This window comes from Rana temporaria, chromosome 2, assembly GCF_905171775.1.
Source record: "Rana temporaria chromosome 2, aRanTem1.1, whole genome shotgun sequence".
Lineage (NCBI taxonomy): Eukaryota > Metazoa > Chordata > Amphibia > Anura > Ranidae > Rana > Rana temporaria.
This window is the reverse complement of record NC_053490.1, coordinates 292,039,184-292,065,070: the sequence shown is the minus strand read 5'-3', so window position 1 is coordinate 292,065,070 and position 25,887 is coordinate 292,039,184. Positions and strand designations below refer to the sequence as shown.

The 25,887-nt window shown below is 43.7% G+C and overlaps 1 protein-coding gene across 1 annotated transcript in view; it reads right to left on the bottom strand.

The window, feature by feature from the left end:
- LOC120926916 (ephrin type-A receptor 7-like) overlaps positions 1–25,887 on the bottom strand; it is a 456,597-nt gene that overhangs the window by 81,834 nt on the left and 348,876 nt on the right. The window contains exon 7 of the mRNA XM_040337215.1: positions 18,458–18,583. Coding sequence (XP_040193149.1) covers positions 18,458–18,583 — 126 coding nt within the window. The remainder of the gene's footprint in view (positions 1–18,457; positions 18,584–25,887) is intronic.

Sequence of the window (25,887 nt, the reverse complement as noted above, 5' to 3'; positions counted from 1 at the left end):
CCAATTAGAAAAGGCAGGGCAGGGGGAGGAGGGGGGGTGGGAGAGCGGGTCCAGAGATGAAAGAAGAAGTAGGGGAAAGAGGAAGGGTGTAGCGCAGAAATTGGCTAAGCCAGTGTACTATCTCAGTACCAAACCCTAACAATTGGTCAGTGATACATCAATTATTCAGCCAGTGCCCATAAGTGTCTCATAAGCCTTAGAAAAATGGAACTCAAACCAGGGTGACCATGTCTCGTGGAACTTATCCACGTTGTCTGAGGCCTGTGCAAGAGTATCTTCCATCTCGCGGATCTCAGAGATCTTTTCTAGCCACTGTGTGACCGTGGAGACCCTGGTGGTCTTCCAGAAGATTGGAATCAGGGCCTTTGCTGCGTTTAACATGTGCTTCGTCAGGGAGTTCTTATATCTCTTTAATGAGAAGGAGGAGATGTGGAGCAGGCAGCATGCGGCGTCCAGTGTCAGGCTGGTCTCCGTGATTTGTTTAATTAGGTCCTTGACCTGTTGCCAGAAGCTGGCTAGGCAAGGACATTGCCACCAAATGTGTAACAACGTGCCCACTTCCTCTCCACACCTCCAACATTTATCAGACGTCTGAGCATACCAGGAACTCAATTTAGCCGGCGTGACATACCAATTTGTGAGCAACTTATAGGACGTTTCCTGTATTTTTGTGCTGATAGAGCACTTGTGTGCCAGAACACAGGCGCTCCGCCATTGTCTCTCTGAGATGGTCTTTCCATGAGCTTTGGACCAGCCCTTTTGGAATCTATCTTCTGTTGAGGTAGAGGATACTTGTAACCACTTATAAATGACAGATGTCGTTCTCTGCAGGAGATCACCTTTGTTACAGACCTCTTCTAGGTCAGTCAGCTGTCTGGTAAAGTGTTGTTTGTTCACTTTGTCACCTGTATAGCTACGTACTTGTAGGTACATCCAGAACTGTAGGGAGGGGCGGTCAAGGACTTGTTTATGCGTCAGATATTCCACAAATGTTCCCCCCCGGAAGCATTCTCCGGCTGTAAGTGTCTTATTGGAGGATGGGTGACGTAGTGTCCGTGATCCGAGTCCCGGCTGAAAGTCTGGGTTATCTGAAAGCGGCGTTAGAGGGCCCTTCACTGAGGAGACAGTGGAACATTTGGTCCCCAAGGCAAAAACTGTCAGGGTATTTGCCTGTAGGGGTTGATGAAGCAGTAAGTGCGGTTTTCTCAGACCTGGGTTCCAGGGGGAGAAAAGGAGTGGGAAGGGACCTAGGTCCTCCTCCAGGGTCACCCAGTCCTTCATCTCTCTGTTGCAATGCCAATCTACGACCCTCGTTACATGTGCTGCTATATAGTATCTCCTGAAATCAGGAAGCCCCATTCTTCCATCCTCCTTTGGTCTGGTCAAGAGAGCAAATGTAATCCTTGCCCGCTTGTGAGACCAGAGAAAAGCCAGAAGCACGGTTTGGAGCTTTTTAAAAAACTTATTAGGCAGGACTATGGGTAGGGCTCTCAACAGATACAAGAGTCTGGGCAGCATCACCATCTTGATGATGGCAGCTCTCCCGAACCAGGAGAAATATCCCGCATTCCAGAGTTTCAGATTGTCCTCAATTCTACGCAGTAATGGCGCGAAGTTAGCATCATAAAGTGATGTCAGGGACGGGGTCAACCAAATTCCCAGGTACTTCATGGCCTTACTTTCCCATCTAAACGGACAGTTAGATTGTGTCCTGGTGAGGGTCGGGGCAGGTAGTGTGAGATTCATTGCTTCTGATTTGGTTAGGTTTATCTTGAGATTTGTGAGGTAGCCATAGTGGCTGAATGCCTTCAGAAGATTTGGGATAGTAACATGCGGGCCTGTCACAAAAAATAAGAGGTCATCCGCATATACCGCCGTTTTGTACATCCTATCGCGAACCGAAATCCCCTGTATTGAGTTGTCTTTATTAACCGTACGGATGAACGGTTCTAGGGAAAGGATAAACAATAGAGGGGAGAGGGGGCACCCCTGGCGTGTCCCGTTTTGAATTTCTATTACGTCGGACAGCGACCCGTTAATTTTGACCCTAGCAGAAGGGTGGTGGTATAACGAAGTGATCCACGCCATCATACGTGAGCTAAGACCTATGTGAGTGCAAGTCGCGAACATGAAGTCCCACGACACTCTGTCGAAAGCCTTCTCCGCGTCTGTGGAGAGGAGAAGGCTCTCGACTTGTTGGGTACGCGCTGCCTGCATGAGTAAGAGGGCTTTAATGATATTGTCCTTTGCCTCCCTCCCTGGTACAAAACCCGCCTGCTCCGGACCAATCACCCCAGTCAAAAGTGGCCTCAACCTGTTGGCCAGTATTTTCGCCAGCAGTTTCAGGTCTATGTTCAGGAGGGAGATAGGCCTATAGCTCGCACAGGCTTCTGGGTCCTTATCTGCTTTCGGGATAACCGTGATGTGTGCAGCGCGAAAGGGGTCTAGGGTTCGTCAATGAGTTGAAGGCTTTCTGCAAGGGACCTGCCAATATGTCACCAAATGTATTGTAGTAAATTGAACTGAAGCCATCCGGCCCCGGACTTTTTCCGGGTTTCAAGGCCTTAATGGCACAATGAATTTCCTGTAGCGAAATCTGTTCGTCCAGGGCAGAGATGGCCTCAGCCGGCAATTTGGGTAGGCCACTCTGACTCAAATAGTCCAGGATGGCCTGATTCCTAGATCCCTCCAACCCAGGCGGTCTGTGTTGCAACGGTAGGTTGTAAAGTGTAGAGTAGTATTTATGGAAATGTGCCGCAATGTCTTCCGTTTTAACGTCCAGTAAGCCTGATTCATTCCTGATTCCAGAAATGTGGGTGGAGGAATGGGGGTCACGCAGGGCCCTCGCCAACAGTTTACCAGATTTGTCTCCCGCCTCATAATATATTTTTTTCTTAAAGAATAGGAAACGTTTTGTCTTAGTAGCAAGGGCATTTTGTAGCTTCTTCCTGGCTTCCAGAAGCTCTGCAGCTGTTTGTACAGACAAGGACTGTTTGTGTTTGGTCTCCAGCAGGGAGATTGTGCTCAAGAGTGTGGTGACTTCAGCCTCCTGTAGTCTCTTACACCTGGCCCCCATACGTATGTCACCCCTGAGTGTACATTTATGAGCACCCCAGACCATCATGGGGTCAGCCTCCTCAGACTCATTCTGCTTGAAGAAATTCACTAAACTATCGGTTATTTGGGGTAGCAGTGTTGGATCCGTCAAGAGCGATGCGTTTAGTCTCCAGGAGGCTGAATGGGCCGTGGGAGAGGACTCCACTATCGTTAAGGACGTAGGTGAATGGTCTGATATGGTCTGTAGACCTATTTTGGCCCCAGTCAACCTAGGTAGATCTCTTTGCGATATGTACAAGTGGTCGATACGGGAATATCTATTGTGGGGGGCGGAGTGGAACGTGAAGTCCCTCTCTGATGGGTGGAGAAATCTCCATGTATCCACCAGTTGCAGGGACTGCAGAAGTGTCTTAATTATTTTAAGGATTTTGTAGGATATGCACGTCTTACCCGTCGAGGTGTCCACCAGGGGGTTCAGTGGGACGTTAAAGTCTCCCCCTAGCATCAGACAACCGGACGTAAAGCCTGATAAGGCCCGAATCATACGTTGGCAGAAATTTGCATGTGCTGAATTGGGGAAGTAGACATTTGCCAGCGTAACTGGAGAGCCAGCATAGCTACCCTTGAGAAATATGTATCGGCCTTCGGGGTCGGTCAACCTGTCAGTCAATTGGAAGGGTGCATTTTTGCTTATTAAGATGGACACCCCCTTCGATTTTGTCAAGTCATTGGTCGCGTGTAGGGCTGTTGTAAAGTATGTGTTAGTCAATTTTTTTTTTTTTTTATATAACCTTGAGCCCTTTGCTCTTTCTATGTCTATTTAAACAATGCCTTTGAAGGCCTTGCTTGCCAGATTGTTGTGCTTTCTCCAGCCAAAATCTTGCTGTCATCTGTATCTTCACTACCACTCATTACCATCCGTTGCCTTGTTCCCCGACCACGCTTCTGCTTGATTGCAACCTCTTGTTACCAACCTTTGCCTTGTTCCTCGACTATGCTTCAGCTTGATCTCAACCTGAAAACACTTGTTACCGACCTTTGGCTTGTTTACTATACAGAGAAGCTAGAAAGAAACTTTACCGCTCAGAGGTCCCAGAGAACAGAAAAGTGGAGTACAAACACTTGGGTGCAGGCACTGCAATAGTATGCAAAAATGTATAAGAAAGAACCCGGGACGGCCTCACTCCAAAAATAAAAATTTGTTCCTTTTAATAAAAACTGGTCACAACATGGATGTCACAGCAAAAAATCAGGAAAAAGGGCTAACGCGTTTCACACTCTCATACAGTGCTTATTCATAGCATGAATAAGCACTGTATGAGAGTGTGCAACGCTTTAGCCCTTTTTCCTGATTTTTTGCTGTGACATCCATGTTGTGACCAGTTTTTATTAAAAGGAACACATTTTTATTTTGAGTGCGGCCGTCTCGGTTCTTTCTTATACATTTTTGTATACAGAGAAGCTACCTGCTATATTTGCTCCTGGACCCCAGCTTGCTCACCTCCTGGCAGGGGGCATTCCTGAGAATATCGACCTGGTACTAACACACAGAAAAACCCATTTTACATTTTATCTTAATTGTCTGAAATGCATGCTGCTTGCCATTACCTAGTAAAATTTGATAATATTGTTCTTTAAAAGGAACCTTGCATTTACTACCCCCCTCCATATAAAGCCAATAAAAAAAATGTCCCACTTTAAACTTTACAGAAACAATAATTTATTTTAATTAATAAATGATATTGATTCTAATGATTAATTCTAATGATTTAAAAAAACTGTGGGATATCTGTTCCATGACAATTTTTCAAACCTTTAATCAGCTTAAATGCTAAATGATTTTCTCGTACCAAAGACCTCAAAAATATAAGATCAGAGGCTTAAATAACAGCTGGGTGACATGTTTGTCTTTATAATAATGTAGGACCTCCTTATGGCCACATTTCTTACTGATAACACCAAGAAATTAGAACTCTCCCAATGTTCAAATGAATTTACAAATAGCAACCCATTAATGCTTACAGTGGTCTCCTTACATTACCGTATTATATCAAGCAAAACTTGAAATACTACTGTTCATAAAAAGCTGACCAGGAGTGGGACCTCAGTGTGTATTGGGGAGGGGGGGAGGTTTAGAGCTGTCCCTTTCATTTCCTATTCAGCACTGTTATATCAAACTATAAGTCCCCTCATTCAAAGTGAATTTTTTTCTTTAATGGACATCAGTGTGGAAGAGACTTTGGCAGGCATGAATGGTTTGTACAAACCAGGAGTCTCAAAGCCTGCCAATTATGGTGTTATTTTATCAATGTCAGGACAGGGAGTTTCTTCCCCTGTCATTCTAATTTGACAAGAGATGTGCCGTTCCTCCCAAAACAGTGAGTGGTGACGTAATGATGCCTCCACTGTTAAAAAGAAACTATGATGGCTCAGGGGCCACCAGTCTTACATATAAGATATTAGGACACCCACCACTGGAAATTCTGCATTTAGCAAAGAATAGACCAGTGGCCGCTTCTTTAATTGCAAAAAGAAGACCATATTTGTTAAATGTAGGAGTTAACTTTAATAGCATTGATTTAAAATTTCTGCTCATGCTTTAGCTTTAAAATGTATGTCCAAAACAAACAAGAGAACAGGGTAAATAGGACTTAGATCAAGGTTAATCCACCAATATTAACAAGAGACTAAAAAGAAAAGATAAATGTAAAAATAGTTATACATTCGTATTCTAAAATACGTATACACACTGGGGGAGATTGACTTAAACTGAAGCACTCAGAATCTGGTGAAGTTGTGCATGGTAGCTAATCAGCTTCTAACTATAGCTTGACACTAAAACCTGGAAGCTTCACCAGATTTTGCACTCCCCAGTTTTTCTTAAACGCCCTACTATATTGCCAAATCCCCTCAAAAACTCAGTTAAAACAGTACCGTAGCAGGGCCCTGTATTCTGAATCTTTATTAGCCAAATACTATATTAGTCCAATCTGGCAAATATGATCTACAGTATCTCACAAAAGTGAGTACACCCCTCACATTTTTGTAAATATTTTAATGTGACAACACTGAAGAAATAACACTTTGCTACAATGTAAAGTAGTGAGTGTACAGCTTGTGTAAATTTGCTGTCCCCTCAAAATAACTCACACAACCATTATTGTCTAAACTGCTGGCAATAAAAGTGAGTACACCCCTAAGTGAAAATATCCAAATTGGGCCCAATTAGACATTTTTCCTCCCTGGTGTCATGTGACTCATTAGTGTTACAAGGTCTGAGGTGTGACTGGGGAGAAGGTGTGTTAAATTTGGTGTTATTGCTCTCACTGCCTCATACTGGTCACTGGAAGTTCAACATGGCACCTCATGGCAAAGAACTCCCTGAGGATCTGAAAAAAAAGAATTGTTGCTTTACATCAGGGGTGCCCAACCAGTGGCCCGGGGGACATATGTGGCCCGCGGAGCCCTCTGAGGTGGCCCGCGACCTCCTGCTCTGGGATGGCTGGTTGGCAAGCCCAGATTGCCGACCTGCCATCCCAGAGCATCAGTGTTGTGAATAAAGTCAGCGGTAGAGGAAGCAAGTGGCTTTTCAGAAAGTGCACCACACATGCAGGATATAACCGACGTCTATGGCAAAGTGCAGCTAACCGCCACACCCACATTGTGGGAAGACCACAGACTATCAGTGTAAAAGCAGCCTTAGGCCCCTTTCACACGATCGGTCCAACCCAATCGGACCCTCCATTCACCTCTGTGGAGCGGCAGATGTAAACACTTTTGTCCGTATACACCTGCCTACATCCAATCCGATCTGTTAAAAAAAAAACAGAAGTGGATCCCTCCCCTTCCACCTGATTGGATCAGAGGGCCCATAGAGTAGATTGAACCATGTCTGTTTTGCATATGCAGGACTGGACACAGACCTGCCCACTCTGCTCATTGTGGCCCACAACTGGTTACTAAATCGCTTCAGTGGCCCTCGGCCTTCAAAAGGTTGGGCACCCCTGCTTTACATAAAGATGGCCTAGGCTATAAGAAAATTGCCAAGACCCTGAAACTGAGCTTCAGCATGATGGCAAAGATCATACAGTGGCTTAACAGAACAGGTTCCACTCAGAACAGGCCTCGCCATGGTCGACCAAAGAAATTGAGTGCACATGCTTAGCGTCATATCCAGAGGTTGTCTTTAGGAAATAGACGTATGAGTGCTGCCAGCATTGCTGCAGAGGTTAAAGGGTGGGGGTCAGCCTGTCAGTGCCCAGACCAAATGTCTCAAATTGGTCAGCATGGCTGTCGCCCCAGAAGCCTCTTCTAAAGATGATGCACAAGAAAGCCCGCAAACAGTTTTATGAAGACAGGCAGACTAAGGACATGGATTACTGGAACCATGTCCTGTGACTGATAAACTTTTTTGGTTCAGATGGCGTCAAATGTGTGTGGCGGCAAACATGTGAGGTGTACAAAGACAGGTGTGTTTTGCCTACAGTCAAGCATGGTGGTGGGAGTGACATGGTCCAGGGCTGCTGTCTGCACTGGGTGCTGCCGGCACTGGGGAGCTACAGTTCATTGAGGGAACCATGAATGCCAACATCTACTGTGACATACTGAAGCAGTGCATGATCCCCTCCCTTCGGAGACTGGGCCACAGGGCAGCATTCCAACATAACGACCCCAAACACACCTCAAAGATGACCACTGCCTTTCTAAAGAAGCTGAGAGTAAAAGTGATGGACTGGCCGAGCATGTCTCCAGACCTAAACCCTATTGAGCATCTGTGGGGCATCTTTAAATGGAAGGTGTAGGAGCGCAAGGTCTCTAACATCCACCCGCTTTGTGATGTCGTCATAGAGGAGTGGAAGAGGACTCCAGTTCCAAGCTCTGGTGAACTCCATGTCCACAAGGGTTAAGACAGTGCTGAAACATAATGGTGGCCACCCAAAATATTGAGACTTTGGGCTCAATTTGGACATTTTCACTTAGGGGTGCACTAACTTTTGTTGCCAGTTATTTTGAGGGGACAGCAAATGTACACTGTTATACAAGGTGTACACTCACTACTTTACATTGTAGCAAAGTGTCATTTCTTCAGTGTTGTCACATCAAAAGATATAATAAATTATTTACAAAAATGTGGGGGTGTACTCACTTTTGTAAGATACTGTATATAAATGTTAAATATATGGATTATGTGAAGGGAATGAATAATAAACAATGATATATCTTCAATATTATGCACTCTAATTTTTCATTCTAAAGTATGGACAAGTATGGATTACTCCTGTCAAGAAACAACCCACATAAAGGGACATTATTTGGCATTCATTAACATTCATGTGTCATCCCTTGAATTCCTGGGTATAGAGGTGTAAAATCATCATGGTATAATCCACAGATGCTGAAAATGTCCAAGGAGTCATTATAACATGAAGTATACTTGATCCAGTGTAAACATGCCCATGAAGCTCTTGGCAGTATATCAAGCAGTATATCAAGCATCCAGCTGCCAAAGCGTGGTGTTATATCAAGCTATCAATCTCCTTCTATGTATGGTTTCAGGTTAAGTACAGTAAGCATGCATAGCTGCAACTTTATGAAAAAAATCTTCTATGGGACACGCTCACACGTAATAACCATTATATTAATTCCTGAAAATATTCAATTCAATCCAAACTCAATGATGCAAACTTGATGCCACTATACAAAGTGTATGAACATCTTCCATCTTAGCAAAGTCAAAAACAGAGAGAGTAGCTTCATTTAATTTTTAAGTAATTTATTTAACAATATAAATTATAAACAGAAATAAGTAAAATACCCAATATTAGCGTAGAAATTACTTTTTTAGGGTCCATTCACCAAAACCAGTGTGCAATATGGTGTGTATAATGTGCACGTCCTGGTGTGAATAATGTAACTGCACTGCAATGCATTGTAGCAATGCATCACAGTATTTATGTTTTTTTCGAACATTTTAACTTTTTTTAAAGTTAACAATAGAGCATTTTATTCAACTATGTGCATTACATTACATTGTGATGCGCATTTACTTACATTGTGTTTCATACAAATTCATACATGCTCCATTTTTATGCAATGCACACCAACACATTTGTATGGTGTGAACAGAGCACATAGAAAACAATTGTTTTCTCAATTTCCTTTTATTATTCTTGCATTGGGATGAGCTTCAAGTTCGAGTCAAACTCATGTTCGAACTCGAACATTGCCTGTTTGCTTGTTCGGCGAACAATAAAAAACAAATAGGGGTGTCCGCGGCAAATTCGAAAAGCCGCGGAACACCCTGTTAAAGTCTATAGAAGAAATCTAAAGTGCTAATTTTAAAGGCTAATATGCAATTTATTGTCATAAAAAGTGTTTGGGGACCTGGGTCCTGTCCCAGGGGACACGTATCAATGCAAAAAAAGTTTTAAAAACTGCAGCTTTTTCGGGAGCAGTGAATTTAATAATGCTAAAAGTGAAACAATAAAAGTGAAATATTACTTTAAATTTCGTACCTAGTGGGGGTGTAAAGTTAGCATGTGAAAAAGCGCATGTTTCCCGTACATAGAACTATCCCTGCACAAAGTGTCATTTCTGAAAGAAAAAAAAGACATTTAAAACTGACTTGCGGCTATAATGAATTGTCGGCTCTCATAATTCAGAGAGAATACATTCCTAAAAAAAAAAATTGCGTGGGGGTCCCCCCAAATTCCATTACCAGGCCCTTCAGGTTTGGAATGGATATTAAGGGGAAACCCGCCGTCAATTTAAAAAAAAATGACGTGGGGTTCCCCCCAAATATCCATTCCAGACCCTTCAGGTCTGGTGTGGATTTTAAGGGGAACTCCACCCCAAATTAAAAAAAAAATGGCGTGGAGTTCCCCCAAAAATTCACACCAGACCCCTTATCCGAGCACGTTAACCTGGCCGGCCGCAGAAAAGAGGCCATTTGGGTCTGGTATGAATATTAAGGGAAACCCCAAAAAAAATGGCATGGGGTTCCCCTCAAAAATCCATACCAGACCCTTATCCGAGCACGCAACCTGGCAGAGGTGGGACGAGAAAGCGCCCCCCCCCCCCTCCTGAACCGTACCAGGCCACATGCCCTCAACATGGGGAGGATGTCCCCATGTTGATGGGGACAAGGGCCTCATCCCCACAACAATTGCCCGGTGGTTGTGGGGGTCTGCGGGCGGGGGGATTATCAGAATCTGGAAGACCCCTTTAACAAAGGGGACCCCCAGATCCTGGCCCCCCACTATGTGAATTGGTAATGGGGTACATTGTACCCCTACCATTTCACGAAGGAAGTGTAAATAGTTGGAAAAAACACACACACACCGTAGAAAAAGTCCTTTATTAATAGAAAAAAAATCCAGCCGTGGTAATCTACTCGGTCCCAGCTCCCTGCTCCAACGTTGTCTGTATCAAGCGACGGGTGATCTCCGGTCCAGCGATGAGAAGATCCATCCATCCAGAGCGCAGCCACGCCAACCTCCTCTCTCCGCTGGACACAGCCCAGCGAATGACGTGGCTGAAGCTGTGACCCCACTCCCTCTGACGCAAGGGGGAAGACTGGGCTTCCCCAGTGACGTAGCAGAGGGTGTGTCAGAGGGGGCATCCCCTATATAAGAAATGTCACAGCTTCAGCCGCGTCATTTGCTGTCTTTTTTCCTTTCAGAAATGACACTTTGTGCAGGGACAGTTCTATGTACTGGAAACATGCGCTTTTCACATGCTAACTTTACACCCCCCCCCCTAGGTACGGAATTTAAAGTAATATTTCACTTTTATTGTTTCACTTTTAGCATTATTAAAATCACAGCTCCCCAAAAAAAACACGAACATTTGATGTGTTCGCAAGTTCTGGTGCGAACCGAACAGGGGGGTGTTCGGCTCATCCCTATTCTTGCATTAAATAATGCAGATCAACACAGCTTAATTCACCTGGTGTAAATAAGCCTTTAGGTCAGATTCACATTTATCTGTGTTGGCTGTTGTCCGCCTTTTAGTATTTTTTTAACATTTGTTTTATTGTACTTGAATTATCCTTATTCTATGGGGCATCATAGAAACTACATGGAAAAACAGACATGCCTCATTTTTCAAGCGGCCCTAAAATGCACCGCATAGAACGGAACAGACTTTTTAAATGACATTGATTTTTATGACACATCTGTTGTTTTTCTTTACAACACATGAACTGAAATGTAAAAGTGTGAACGGGGCCATAACGTTAACCATGGTTTAGTGATTTCTTCTAATGCATGCAATAGAGGTGCATTGAGCTCTGAACATTTTCAGAACTTTTAACTTTTTCATTATTCCACTTCTGACACCATATACATTGTGCAACGGTGTTCTTTAAATGGGTGTAGGCCTTATTCTCAAGGTAGGTCATACAATTTAAAACCAGTACTGTAACCAAATGCTTTGTTACCTGGCTTGTATTGTGAGGAGAGTTACTTTAAAATCTGCCCCCATGCAAACCCAGGTAGTCAAAACTTTGGATTTAGTACTGGCTCAGGCTGTTTGAGTTGTCATAATAATAACATTGTTTTAAGGACATCATTGCTTCAGCCTGCATCCATGTTAAAAACCATGTCACAAACTTAGGCCCAGATTCTGAAAGGGCTTACGACGGCGCAACGCCATGTGCGCCGTCGTAAGTCCTAATCTGGCCCGTCGTATCTATGCGACTGATTCTTAGAATCAGTTTCGCATAGATAACCATTAGATCTGACAGGCGTAAGGCTCTTACGCTGTCGGATCTTAAATTACATTTTTTTTTCGCCGCTAGGTGTCGCCTCCTTCGTTTTCCCGATTGAGTATGCAAATTAGCAAAATACGCAAATTCCCGAACGTACGCGCGGTTGACGCAGTGAAGATACGACGTTTACGTTAGGTTTGCGACGCGTAAAGTTGCCCCTGCTATATTAGGGGCAACCAATGTTAAGTATGGCCGTCGTTCCCGTGTCGAAATTTAAAAATTTACGTTGTTTGAGTAAGTCGTCCGTTAATGGGGCTGGACGCCATTTACGTTCACGTCGAAACCAGTGACGTCCTTGCAACGTCATTTCGCGCAATGCACGTCGGGAAATTTTAGGGACGGCGCATGCGCAGTACGTTCGGCGTGGGAACGCGCCTAATTTAAATGATCTACGCCCCCTACCTGGATAATTTGAATTAGGCGGGCTTGCGCCGGGGGATTTACGCTACGCCGCCGCAACTTTACAGGCAAGTGCTTTGTGAATCAAGCACTTGCCCGTAAAACGTGCGGCGGCGTAACGTAAATGAGATACGTTACGCCGCCGCAGTATTACGCCCATCTACGAGAATCTGGGCCTTAGTTTATAAAAATCTTATCACTGTGTTAATTTTTTTCATAAAATGTTTCTGCTTGTATTTTAATTATGAATTATATTTGTACATAGGGACAGCCTTGTTTGCTTATTTTATATAAAACTTGTTTATTGTTGCTTCGCAGTTATGCCTTGTACACACGATCTGGCTTTTTGCCTGACCAAAAGCACATCGGAATTCCGACGGAATTCCATTGGAGTAAAATAGAGCGTTCTATATTTAAACTACAATGGAATTCATCAGAATTTCCGATGGATTTTCTCAGATGGGGCATACACACGGTCGGAATTTCCTATAGAAAAAGTCAGTCAGACTTCAATGGGAAGGAGCGGTGTAGGAGCGGTAAACACCCCGCTCCTATACCGCTCCAAAGATGCGGATAGCAGGACTTTTGGAGCAGTCCTTTTATAGCGCACCAATTCAGTGTGAAAGCCTTTGGGCTTTCACACTGAAGACTGCAGGGCATGATTTTTTCAGGTGGTAAAAGGGGCCTTACTGTTCCTCTCTCTCCATGCAGGCCTGTCAGTCTGTTTAGATGGATTGCAAACATAGCCTCTTGATGTAATGAGTTTTAGCTTAGCAGTCATTCCACAAAGGTGATACAGTAATTGCACTTGCCTAATATAGTTAGGTAACTGATGGATACATTGCACATATATCAAAATTATTTTGTAAAAATATAGTTTCTGCTAAATGAGATGGGAAAATGCTTTAGTTACACTTTAACACTTTTTTTTCTACTGGTGCAGTTAATTTAAACTCCACACCATTAAATTAATGGCACTGGTCTAGTTTAGTACAAGATTATGGTCGCTTTAGCAACTAATGTCTGTTCTACGCTAATTCTGCTCCACTGCACATGATAACAGTGAATGCAGTTGAAGTGGAGTTGGTATATTTCTTTATTTTTCTACACAATGCAGCCTCCTTTGTAATGGAGCTTTCTCCTCTTGACTCACTTGTCGTCTGCTTTCTTTTGGATTTGTGTCTCACACCCTCTTTGGCACATTGCAGCAGCCCCTCTCTATGTGACCAAAATGGAGTAATGGGGGCACTAGAATGTATTTGTTTTCCTTCAGCTGCATTTGTAAAAAAGCACAATCCGACATTATGTGCCAGAGGACTCATATACACCAAGGCCCAGATTCTCTGTCGATTTCCGCGTCGAGTATGCAAATTAGCTAGATACGCGAATTCCCGAACGTACGCGCGGCTGACGCAGTAAAGTTACGACATTTACGTTAGGCTTTTCCCGGCGTAAAGTTGCCCCTGGGTCTATGAGGCGCAGCCAATGTTAAGTATGGCCATCGGTCCCGCGTCGAAAATTAAAACATTTACGTTGTTTGCGTAAGTCGTCCGTGAATGGGGCTGGACGTCATACGCGGCGGCGTAACGTAAATGAAATACGTTACGCCCGCACAATTTTGCGCCCATCTACGTGAATCTGGGCCCAAGTGTATCTGCAGCTCTCTGCTGAGATTACAAATTGTTATTGTTATTCTGCAAAAAACTGAGCAAAAAATGTGGGATCAGATACATATAATGCCGCGTACACACGGTCGTTTTTTGTGATGAAAAAAAAACGACATTTTTAAAAACGTCATTTAAAATGACCGTGTGTGGGGAAAACGTTGTTTTATGTCTTCTGAAAAACGACAAAAAAAAAATTCGAGCATGCTTCAATTTTTTATGTCGTTTTTCCAAACGATGTTTTTTGTGTCATAAAAAATTACTGTGTGTAGGCTAAAACGACGTTTAAAACAACGTTTTGAGACCCGCGCATGCTCAGAAGCAAGTTATGACGCGAGCTTGAATGGAACAGAGTGCCGCCGTACATGCTGAACGTGACCGCGCTTTGCTAGAGCATTTTGAAAAAACGATGGTGTGTAGGCAACGTCTTTTTTTAAAATGAAGTTTGAAAACTTTGTTTTTTTTCATGCTAAAAAATTACGTTTTTCTTCATCCCAAAAAACGACAGTGTGTACGCGGCATTAGTCTTTTGAGTGGACTTTCAATAATAACAATATATGTTTTTTTTAACCACTTCCTGCCCAGGACAATTTTTAGCTTTCAGCACTGTCACACTTTGAATGACAATTGCGCGGTCATGCAACACTGTACTCAAACTACATTTTTAGGATTTTCTTCACAATAAATAGAGCTTTCTTTTGGTGGTATTAGATCACCTTTACGGTTTTCATTTTTTGCGCTATAAATGAAAAAAACAGACAATTAAAAAAAAACTGATGGGTACTGATAGGCGGCACTGGTAGACTGCACTGATGGCACTTATAGGCACTAATGGGCACTGATAGGTAGCACTGGATAGGCAGCACCAATGAGGAGCTACAGACAGTCATTAATGAGTGGCACTAATTGGCACTTTGATGGGGCACTGACAGGCAATACTGATTGGGCACTGATTGGCACCTTTTTGGGCACTGTTGTGGGCACTGATCGGTACTGGCTAACATTTATTATATAGACAGGCTGGCAGGTCTTGGGCACTGATTGGCACCTTTTTATGGGGGCTGTGCTGATAATGAATGTGCTGATTATCAGCACAGACCCCCCCTCTGACAGGGAGAGCTGCCAATCGGCTCTCCCTGTCAGCATGAACCAAGGCGAGCCGTTTACAGGCACTTCCTGGTTCACACGATGATCAGCTGTGATTGGTCACAGTTGATCACGTGGTAAGAAGCCTCTGTCAGAGGCTTCATACCAAGATCGGAGTTGCTGTGCGTCAGACTGACACACAGCACCTCCGATCGCTGTGCTGCATGCCCCCACGGGAGAGCGCCGGCAGTGATATCCTGATCACATCAATGACATCTGTTCAGGATATCACAACTACTTTGCCGTCGTCATTCTGCTCTATGGCGGGCGGCAAGTGGTTAAATAACAATAAACCATCATTAATGCAGAACATGAAATGTTACAACAAAATGTTATGCATTCCACTACAGTGCTATACAAAATCTAATGGCTGAAGGTTTTTTACCCTGATGCATTCTATGCATCAAGGTAAAAAAACTTTCAGTTTGCAGCTCCCCCAATACTTACCCGAGCCTGATCGCGATCCAGCGATGTGCATGTGAGCGGCTGCTCTCATGCACATCCCACTGCTGTTAACAACTCACAGCCAATGAGGAGAATACCAGTTTGTGTCTCCATTGGACAAAAAATGGAGCCTGGGAGCGATCATGATTGAATGCCCCCATAGCAAGCAGCTTGCTATGAGGCTACTTGGAGAAGGGACTAGGAGCACCAGCGGGGGACTTGAGAAGAGGAAGATCGGGGCTGCTCTGTGCAAAACCATTTCACAGGGCAGGTAAATATAACATGTTTGTTATTTAAAAAAAAATACCTTTTATATCACTTTAATGAATAGATTCTTATATCTATACATAGATGTTAGTTAATTCAGTTTAAAATGGTGACATCACATGGTAGATGCTGGAGAACCCCTTCTCTAGTGATGAGCCAAACCTACCAGGCTTGGTTTGAGCAGGATTTGGCAAACGTGACTAAAGTTCACAAAGTCGAATCCAAACTCATTGACATCAAACTCATTGACGTCAATAGAGCCGAGTGTTAAAACAGTTCTGGCATGCTAGATACAATCCTAGACTTAAATTACCAGTGTCACATGGAGAGATTACTTGCTTATAAAAACCTACAAATAAAAAGTTTCTCAACATTGTGGTCTTTATCTTTTTCACACCCTATGGCCCAGTTCACACTAGTGCGATATCAGACAGTGCATGTGATTTGCACCACATTGCTGTGCAGATTACATACAATGTCTGTGCGATGCAATTTCAGCCATACAGACTGTATGGCTGAAATCACATTCGCACCAAAATGGTGCAGGACCCTTTTTTTGGTCCGCACTGAAATCGAATCACATGGGTGTTCACACATATGCGATCCGATTCCTGCACCAGTTCACACTGCGATCTGCGAACCGATCTGGGGGTGTCATTAACTTTACATTGACTCCAGCAGGGGTTTGCAGATCTCATTGGGAAACAGTGTGCGATTCAGGTGCGATGCAGGAACCTGCGCTGGATTTGTAGGGTTCTCGCATTGCACTAGTGTGAAGAGAGCCTGAGGCCGCGTACACACGGTCGATCCATCCAATGAGAATGGTCCGACGGACCGTTTTCATCGGTTCACCGCTGAAGCAGACCGATGGTCTAATGTGCGTACACACCATCAGTTCAAAACCCGATCGGGTCAGAACGCGGTGACGTAAAACACACGACATGCTGAAAAAAACGAAGTTCAATGCTTCCAAGCATGCGTCGACTTGATTCTGAGCATGCGCATGTTTTGAAACGATGCTTTTGTGTACTAACCATCGGTTTTAAAGCAAGTTCTATAATTTTTGTCCGAAGGATAACTGACCGATGGGCCATACACACGGTCGGTTTGGACCGGTGAAACTGGACTTCGGGCCGTTTTCATCGGTTTGGACCGACCGTGTGTACGCGGCCTAAATGTACTGTGATCATGCTCACGTCTCACTTTTTTTTTTGATGATTAATTTTTCTAATTCCATTGCTTTGCTCCCCTTCAACCCCACACCCTTGTTTAATGCCTTTCCCTTATTATTTTTAACCCCCCTTGATTTATTCATTACTGGTAAGAGATGTCATTAAGCTGTAGAGCAAGAAAAAAAAGTATTGTATTTATTGGCATATAACACGCACAGGTGTATAACACGCACCTTAATTTTAAGAGGGAAGTTTTAGGAAGAAAACTTACATTTTAAATAAAGAATTTTGAAGCAAAATAAGGGCCATTGTCCATCAATGCAGCCTGATCAATGCCCATCTGCAGCCTCAAAAGTGCCCATCAATGCAGCTTGATCAATGCCCATCTGCAGCTTCACAATTGCCCATCAATGCAGCTTGATCAATGCCCATCTGCAACTTCACAATTGCCCATCAATGCAGTTTGATCAATGCCCATCTGCAGCTTCACCATTGCCCATCAATGCATCTTGATCAATGCCCATCTGCAGCCTCACCATTGCCCATCAATGCATCTTAATCAATGCCCATCTGTAGCCTCACAATTGCGCATCAATGCAGCTTGATTAATGCCTATGTCAGGGAGGGACGGGATGAGCGCCATCAGATTACATACAACGAGAATCTCCTGCACTGGCTTCTATGATAGACAGAACACTGGTCCAATGCCAGCCCAAGAGATGGGACTTCCTTTTACAGAGGCCGCTGTGTAAACAGGAGATTGTCGCTGTATGTAATCGGATGGAGCTCGTCCTGCCCCCTCTCCGTTCTCTCTGAGACAGCCCAAATTGCAGTATCGGCTATTTGCAACCGATTTGCAGGGTATCGTCGTAAAACATGCACACACTATTTGCAACTGATTTGCAGGGTGAAAACGTGAGTGAAATACGCCAATAAATACAGTAATCAGAAGTAAGATCATTGTAGGTAAAACTATATAAATGTATTTTGAGTTTTGATTTTAGAGAAAGAAAACCAGCCTTAAGAATTAAACAAACTCAAGAATATGGCACCAAATATGGCAGACCTCACTCCACTTAGGCCTCATGCACACTGGATGTTTTTACAGCTGCTCATAAGGGCATCTGGCATTTGGCACTTGGCACTTGTAAACACATGTAAACTCGTCCAAATGTGCATTAGAGCTATTTATTATTATTTTTTATGTCCAATAAAAATTAATTAACACCCTAACATTTACGCAGGTAAATGGGGGTAAACACTGCTAAAAGCATGACACACTTTTACATGTGTCAGGCTTTTTTTCCGCTAACACTGCTGCCCGGAGGGAGGATTCTAGGAGAGTTTAGAAAATGTCCAGTGTGCATGAGGCCTTAATCATCTGCAAACTTAATTATAATTTCCTGATACCAACACAAGAACAATTATTTATGTATCAAACATCAAATAATAACAACAATACCAAGTCAGCTATTTGGTCCTCTTGAGCAGGTTATAGGTATTCATGCATGTAGTGTTTATTACATATTTGAGCATACCTGTACCAAGGATTCTTTCTATTTTTATGCTGGAGTTGTCCAATTCTTTTGCAAAAAGGTGAACAGCTTGCATAGGGTCTTCACATGTGTCTGGATCTATGTAAGTTCTTCTTGTTGGGATTTTAACTGCAATCAGAAATGTAAACAAAAATTGCATGAATAATGTGTGAATCTATAATAAAAGTATTCCACATAATGTTTTAGAAAAGTTAAAATTATTACCAAAGGCTAAAGGTTCAGATTAACATATCCTGATATACTGAACTGTCAGTATGAAAAAGTTTTTTTACCAACAGACAAAATGTTCAGGACATGTTTGAATCTGTTGTTTTTAATTTGTAGAAATGTTTGATTTGGCTGGGAAAGCACATAGTCAAACTAATCCAGGGCACAACAACATAGGAAACCAAATTAATTCTGAGTTTGTTTGTTTTTTATTAATTTTAACAGTTGTCTATATTGGTAAATATAAACTGTGGTTTTGTAGAGTACATTGGTACAAACAAACCCTGCCTCTACAATTAGAAAAACAAAAAATGTATTAAATCTGTGTTATGCCAATCCTATAAGACAGAGTCCAATTTTAGTGTCCAAACAGTCTTCCTTTACCACTTAAGGACCCCTTCACGCTGATATATGTCAGCAGAATGGCACGGCTGGGCACAAGCACGTACCTGTACGTCCTCTTTAAGAGCCCAGCCGTGGGGTCCCGAGTGCGCCGGTGTCCCGCGATCGTTCACAGGAGCTGAAGAACGGGGAGAGGTGTGTGTAAACACACCTTCCCCGTTCTTCATTGTGGCAATGTCAGTGATCGTCTGTTCCCTGATATAGGGAAAGACGATCACTGATGTCACACGTCCAGCCCCGCCCCCCTACAGTTAGAAACACGTATGATGTCACACGTAACCCCTTCAGCACCCCCTAGTGGTTAACTTCTAAACTGCAATTGTAATTTTCACAGTATCAGTGCATTTTTATAGCACGTTTCGCTGTGAAAATGACAATGGTCCCAAAAATGTGTCCAAATTTTCCGCCATAATGTCGCAGTCACGAAAAAAATCGCTGATCGCCGCCATTAGTAGTAAAAAAAAATATTAATAAAAATGCCATAAAACTACCCCCTATTTTGTAAGCCCTATACATTTTGCGCAAACCAATCGATAAACGCTTATTGCAATTTTTTTTACTCTATGCTCTATTTTTGTTTCTAGTGCAAAAAATAAAAACCGCAGAGGTGATCAAATACCACCAGAAGAAAGCTCTATTTGTGGGGGGAAAAATTACGCCAATTTTGTTTGGGAGCCACGTTGCATGACCGCGCAATTGTCAGTTAAAGCGACGCAGGGCCGAATCGCAAAAAGGGGCAAGGTCCTTAACCTGCATAATGGTCCGAGTCTTAAGTGCTTAATACACTGGATGATCGTATAGCTTTCTTTAAAACAGCACAATAATACACATAAATCGCAAAACAAGCAAGAAGAACAAAAGTGCAATAAAACCAACATTTTCTAAACACTAAAACACTTGGAATACATATACTCATATATACACAAAGTGAATTGCACAGCCACTGTGTAAAGGAAGAAAGCAATTCCCAGGGCCAGCGGTATTGTTAGATGTCAACACAATCCTCCCCTTTCACCTCTGGAGTTGATGACAGATCAGATGAATTCCTATCACAACCAGGAGTCAGGCTCAGAGACCAGTAGCTATAGCAGTCAAGAGGTCAAAAGCTTCCCACCAACCAGCAGGTTAAGAACACAAGCGTATCACCCTGGCGGATGACGCTGGCTCACCCAAGGTGTGAGGTCTAAGCACTAGCCAGTATTCACCATAGCTCTTGATGGTGGAGAGAGATGGGTTACGCTAGAGGTGAGCAAGCCATGGTCAGTAACAAATTCTTGCAGATTGGGATCAAGTGTATCAAGTGTAAGCCTAGTTGATGAACAAGTCAAGGTCGTTATCAAATGGTTTAAGGTTGGGATCAAGTGTAAGTGTAATGCTGCGTGCACACGCTCTGAATTTCCGACAACAAATATTCAATGGGAGCTTGTTGTCAGAAATTCTGACTGTATGTAGGCCCCATTGGACATTTTCTGTCGGAATTTCCGACAACAAAAATTTGAGAGCTGGTTCTCGAATTTTCTGACAACAAAATCCGTTCTCGTAAATTCCGATTGTGTGGAGCCAATTCCGTCGCACAAAATTCCACGCATGCTCTGAATCCAGTATGAGATGGAAGCACTCGGTCTGATAAAACTAGTGTTCGTAATGGAGATAGCACATTTGTCACGCTGTAACGAACTGAAAAGCACGAGGATGAAAAGCGCGAATCGTCTCTCACCAAACTTCTACTAACACGACTGGTATTGAACCTCCCTTTAATAGTGCCGTTGTACATGTTGCACGTGACCGCGTTCTTGGCAATCGGAATTTATGACAACATTTGTGCGACCGTGCGTATACAAGACAAGTTTGAGCCAACATCCGTCGGAAAATAAACCACGGTTTTATTGTCAGAATGTCCGATCGTCTGTACGCCACATTAGTGTAGTCGAGGAACAATCCAAGGTCAGTAAGGAGTGGAAGTGAAGATACGGACACCAGCAGGAGAAAAAAAGATAAAGATTCTGTCTAGACAAGAGTGGTATAATCTGGCAAACAGGAATTACAAAAAAAAAGGAAGTTACTGGAGGGAGTAGGGAGTTCAAGGTTCATCAGAAACAAGATAGAAAGTAAGTATGTCCAAGGATTCATGTAAGGGGCTGTCCAGAATCTTGTGGCTCAACAAGAAAACCTACTGAGAGATGCAGCAGAGGTTGTGGGTTCAGATCTTGGTCCTGTCACAGTTCTCAATGCAGAGCCAGCGGGGGACACATTCTGCATCACCTAGGTTAATATAATTGTTTATTTTTTTTTCTAATTCTGAACTTCCCTTTTAAGTATCTGGGACAGTAATGAAAGAAAATGAAAGAAAAATTTCTCAATCGTACACAGACAGCAAAAAATTAACTGGCAAGGGATTTAAACCCTTCCTACATTATTCAAAATAAAGACAACCAAGTTTTGGCTATATATAAACTTTAATTTAGTTATAATAAACATACTATACAATTAAACATTACAGTGGAACCTTGGATTGCGAGTAACACGGTTAACGAGCGTGTCGCAATATGAGCACTGTATTTATAAAAATTCTAACTTGGTTTGCGAGTGTTGCCTCGCAAAACGAGCAGGATTCAAGCCAAAGTGGTGTGCAATACCGCGTTTGGCCTGAGGTGGGGGGCGCCGGAACCCCCGAGCGGAGCCGTTTAGAAAGACTCAGAAACACTCTTTTCCCAAGCCTTTCCGAGGTTTGCCGAGGTCAGCTGAGCTGTCCTCGGGCCTTTCCGTGTGTTTCTGAGGCTCTCCGGAGCCCCCCACCTCTGGCCACATGCTGTATTGCATGCCACTGAAGTCAATGCGGAACAAATTATTTTAGTTTCCATCTACAGTACTTCAATGGGTAAACTCACTTTGATATGCGAGTACTTTGGATTGCGAGCATTCTCCTGCAACGGATTATGCTCGTAATACGAGGTTCCACTGTATATGCTCTGTGATTGCTTATGGTATCCAATGGACATCTCACAGGTTCTGAAACTGAGAGGTCCATAACTTTACGACCTCTTGCACACAGGCATAATAATTGACTGATGTTTATATTCGGGATCCTGAGTAAAATGTTCAACAAAAACCTTGCATATACACACGTAAGGGTGTGTAAACATTCATCTTCTTCCTCTTCTAGTTGCCAGTGATGCAATATACAGTACTGTATATTTGTACACATGTGTATGCTTGTAAATTACTCCACTCAAACATGAAATTTTATATTTTATGACTCTATACTTATCGCTGAATTACTGATTTTTACATAGCTGTGTGCATTGTCCTATAGACGACGATGCATCAGTGTTTAGATCCTGTGTGCAAATATCCTAACAATTTTCATGCATTCCCTTCATACCAATTTTTTTGTATATGATCACTAGAGATGAGCTGAACACCCCCGGTTTGGTTCGCAGCAGAACATGCGAACAGGCAAAAAATGTGTTCGAACACGCAAACACTGTTAAAGTCTATGGGACATCAGAAGTGATAATTTTAAAGGATAATATGCAAGTTATTGTCATAAAAAGTGTTTGGGGACCCGGGTCCTGACAGTTTTTTGGGGAGAAGTGATTTTATTAATGCTTAGAGTGAAACAATAAAAGTGAAATATTACTTAAAATTTCGTACATGGGGGGTGTCTATAGTATGCCTGTAAAGTAGAACATGTTTCCCATGCTTAGAAAAGTCCCTGCACAAAATGACATTTCTAAAGGAAATAAAGTAATTTAAAACTATTCACGGCTATAATGAATTGTCGGGTCCCGGCTATACAGATAAAAGTCAGTGAAAAAATGACATGGGTTACCCTCCGCCCCCCTCTGACGCAACAGGGGTTTCCTGCGATGCGTCAGAGGGGGGCGGGGTCATCCACGGGGAAACTGCCAGAAAACTCGTTGAGTCAGAGGGGGGGCGGAGGGTAACCCATCTCATTTTTTTCATTGACTTATATCTTTATTTCCAGGACCCGACAATTAATTTTTTGCTGCGAGTAATTTTTAATTTAGGAGCTGCTAGATGTGTCGTGTGACATTCGACCTGGTGCTTCCTATGGAGGCTGTATCGTTCGTGGCGACGGCTCCGGGTCGCAGAAGGATTACACCGCTGGAGTTTGTTTTTGATTTTTTATTAAAGGACTGTGTGTGTGTTTTTTTTACCTTGTTTGTCACTTTGTTGGGTGAAATGTTAGCAATTTACATAGGGGGGCCGCCATCTGGGGGTCCCCTTTGTTAAAGGGGGCTTCCAGATTCCGATAATGGGGACATCCTCCCCATGGTGAGGGCATGTGGCCTGGTACGGTTCAGGAGGGGGGGAAGGGCGCTTTCTCGTCCCACCTCTTTTCCTGCGGCCTGCCAGGTTGCATGCTCGGATAAGGGTCTGGTATGGATTTTTGGGGGGAACTCCATGCCATTTTTTGGGGGTCGGGGTTTCCCTTAATTACTTAAGCCCCGAAACCATTTTGTTGCTAAATGCCCAGGCCAGGTTTTGCGATTCAGCACTGCGTCACTTTAACAGACAATTGTGCGGTCGTGCGACGTGGCTCCCAAACAAAATTGGCGCCTTTTTCCCCCCATAAATAGAGCTTTCTTTTGGTGGTATTTGATTACCTCTGCGGTTTTTATTTTTTGCGCTATAAACAAAAATAGAGCGACAATTTTGAAAAAATTCAATATTTTTTACTTTTTGCTATAATAAATATCCCCCAAAAACATATATATAAAAAAAAAATTTCCTCAGTTTAGGCTGATACGTATTCTTCTACCTATGTTTGGTAAAAAAAAATCGCAATAAGCGTTTATCGATTGGTTTGCGCAAGATGTATAACGTTTACAAAATAGGGGATAGTTTTATTGCATTTTTATTAATTTTTTTTTTTTACTAATAATGGAGGCGATCAGCGATTTTTTCATGACTGCGACATTATGGCGGACACTTCGGACAATTTTGACACATTTTTGGGACCATTGTCATTTTCACAGCAAAAAATGCATTTAAATTGCATTGTTTATTGTGAAAATGACAGTTGCAGTTTGGAAGTGAACCACAGGGGGCGCTTTAGGAGTTAGGGTTCACCTAGTGTGTGTTTACAACTGATGGGGGGTGTGGCTGTAGAACGGACGTCATCGATCGAGTCTCCCTATAAAAGGGATCACTCGATCGATGCAGCCGCCACAGTGAAGCACGGGGAAGCCGTGTTTACATACGGCTCTCCCCGTTCTTCAGCTCCAGGGAGAGATCGCGATGGGGCGGCTATAAACGAATAGCCGCGCCGTCGTCCCGGATCGCTCCCCGCGGGTTACCGACCGCCGCATGTACTGGGGGGGTCCCGATCGGACCCCCGACCCGCGGAACGGCGGGGACGTACATGTACGCCCATATGCCTGTACGTGCCATTCTGTGGACGTACATGTACATGCGGCGGGCGTTAACCGGTTAATATTCATACCAGACCCAAAGGGCCTGGTAATGGACTGGGGGGGAACTCATGTCATTTTTTTCAATGACTTTTATATGTATTGCCGGGACCCGACAATTCATTATAGCCACGAGTAGTTTTAAATGACTTTTTTTCCTTTATAAATGTCATTTTGTGCAGGGACTGTTATTAACACAGGAAACATGCGCTACTTTACAGGCATACTATAGACACCCCCCAGGTATAAATTTTAAAGGAGTATTTCACTTTTATTGTGTCACTTTAAGCATTATTAAAATCACTGCTCCCGAAAAAACATCAGTTTTTAAAACCTTTTCTTGCATTGATACATGTCCCCTGGGGTAGGACCCAGATCCCCAAACACTTTTTATGACAATAACTTGCATATTAACCTTTAAAATTAGCACTTTTGATTTCTTCTATAGTCTTTTAAAGGCAGTTGCGGGGCTTTTGAATTTGCTGCAAAAACACCAAATAGTTTGCTATTTGGCGAACGGGCGAACAGCCAATGTTCGAGTCGAACTCATGTTTGACCCGAACATAAAGCTACTCCCTGATGGGACTGTGAGGCCTTTATAAAACTGATGCAAGCCGCGCACCCGTCATTGCAGCGAGAAGAGGCGACGGGTCAACATCGGGAGAAGGCAGAAGAAGAGAAGAGAAGAAGAAGACGTCACAGAACAGCGGACTGGCCGCCGCTATACTAGCGGTGGCCAGCCCTGAAGGAGAAGGCACCGGACAGCGGGAGGAAGAACCGGGGTGCGCCGAGTCAAGAGCGGAGAGCAGAGAAGAATACCCCCCAGAGCGGAGAAGACCCCCCCGGAGAGCAGAGAAGACCCCCGGAGAGCAGGAGAAGACCCCCGGAAAGCGGAGAAGACCCCCGGAGAGCGGAAGAAGAAGCCTCCCCTGCTGAAAGAGCTAAAGAAGACAGGGGGGCCTCCGGAGCAGACTAATAAAATATTTTTATACCCTGTGTTGTTTATTTGTGTTTATACCACTTTGCTTGCAGGTGAATGGGTAGGGGTACGATGTACCCCATACTCATTCACTTAGGGTAGGGGGCCGGTATCTGGGGGCCCCCTTATTAAAGGGGGCTCCCAGATTCCGATAAGCCTCCCGCCCGCATACCCTGACAACCAATGGCCAGGGTTGTCGGGAAGGGGCCCTGTCCTCATCATCATGGGGACAGGGTGCTCTGGGGTGGGGGGGCCCCGCAGTGCGCCCCCCTGCCCCAGAGCACCCGACCCCCCCATGTTGAGGGCATGCAGCCTGGTACGGCTCAGGAGGGGGGCCGCTCGCTCGTCCCCACTCCCTTCCTGGCCGGCCGGGTAGCGTGCTTTGG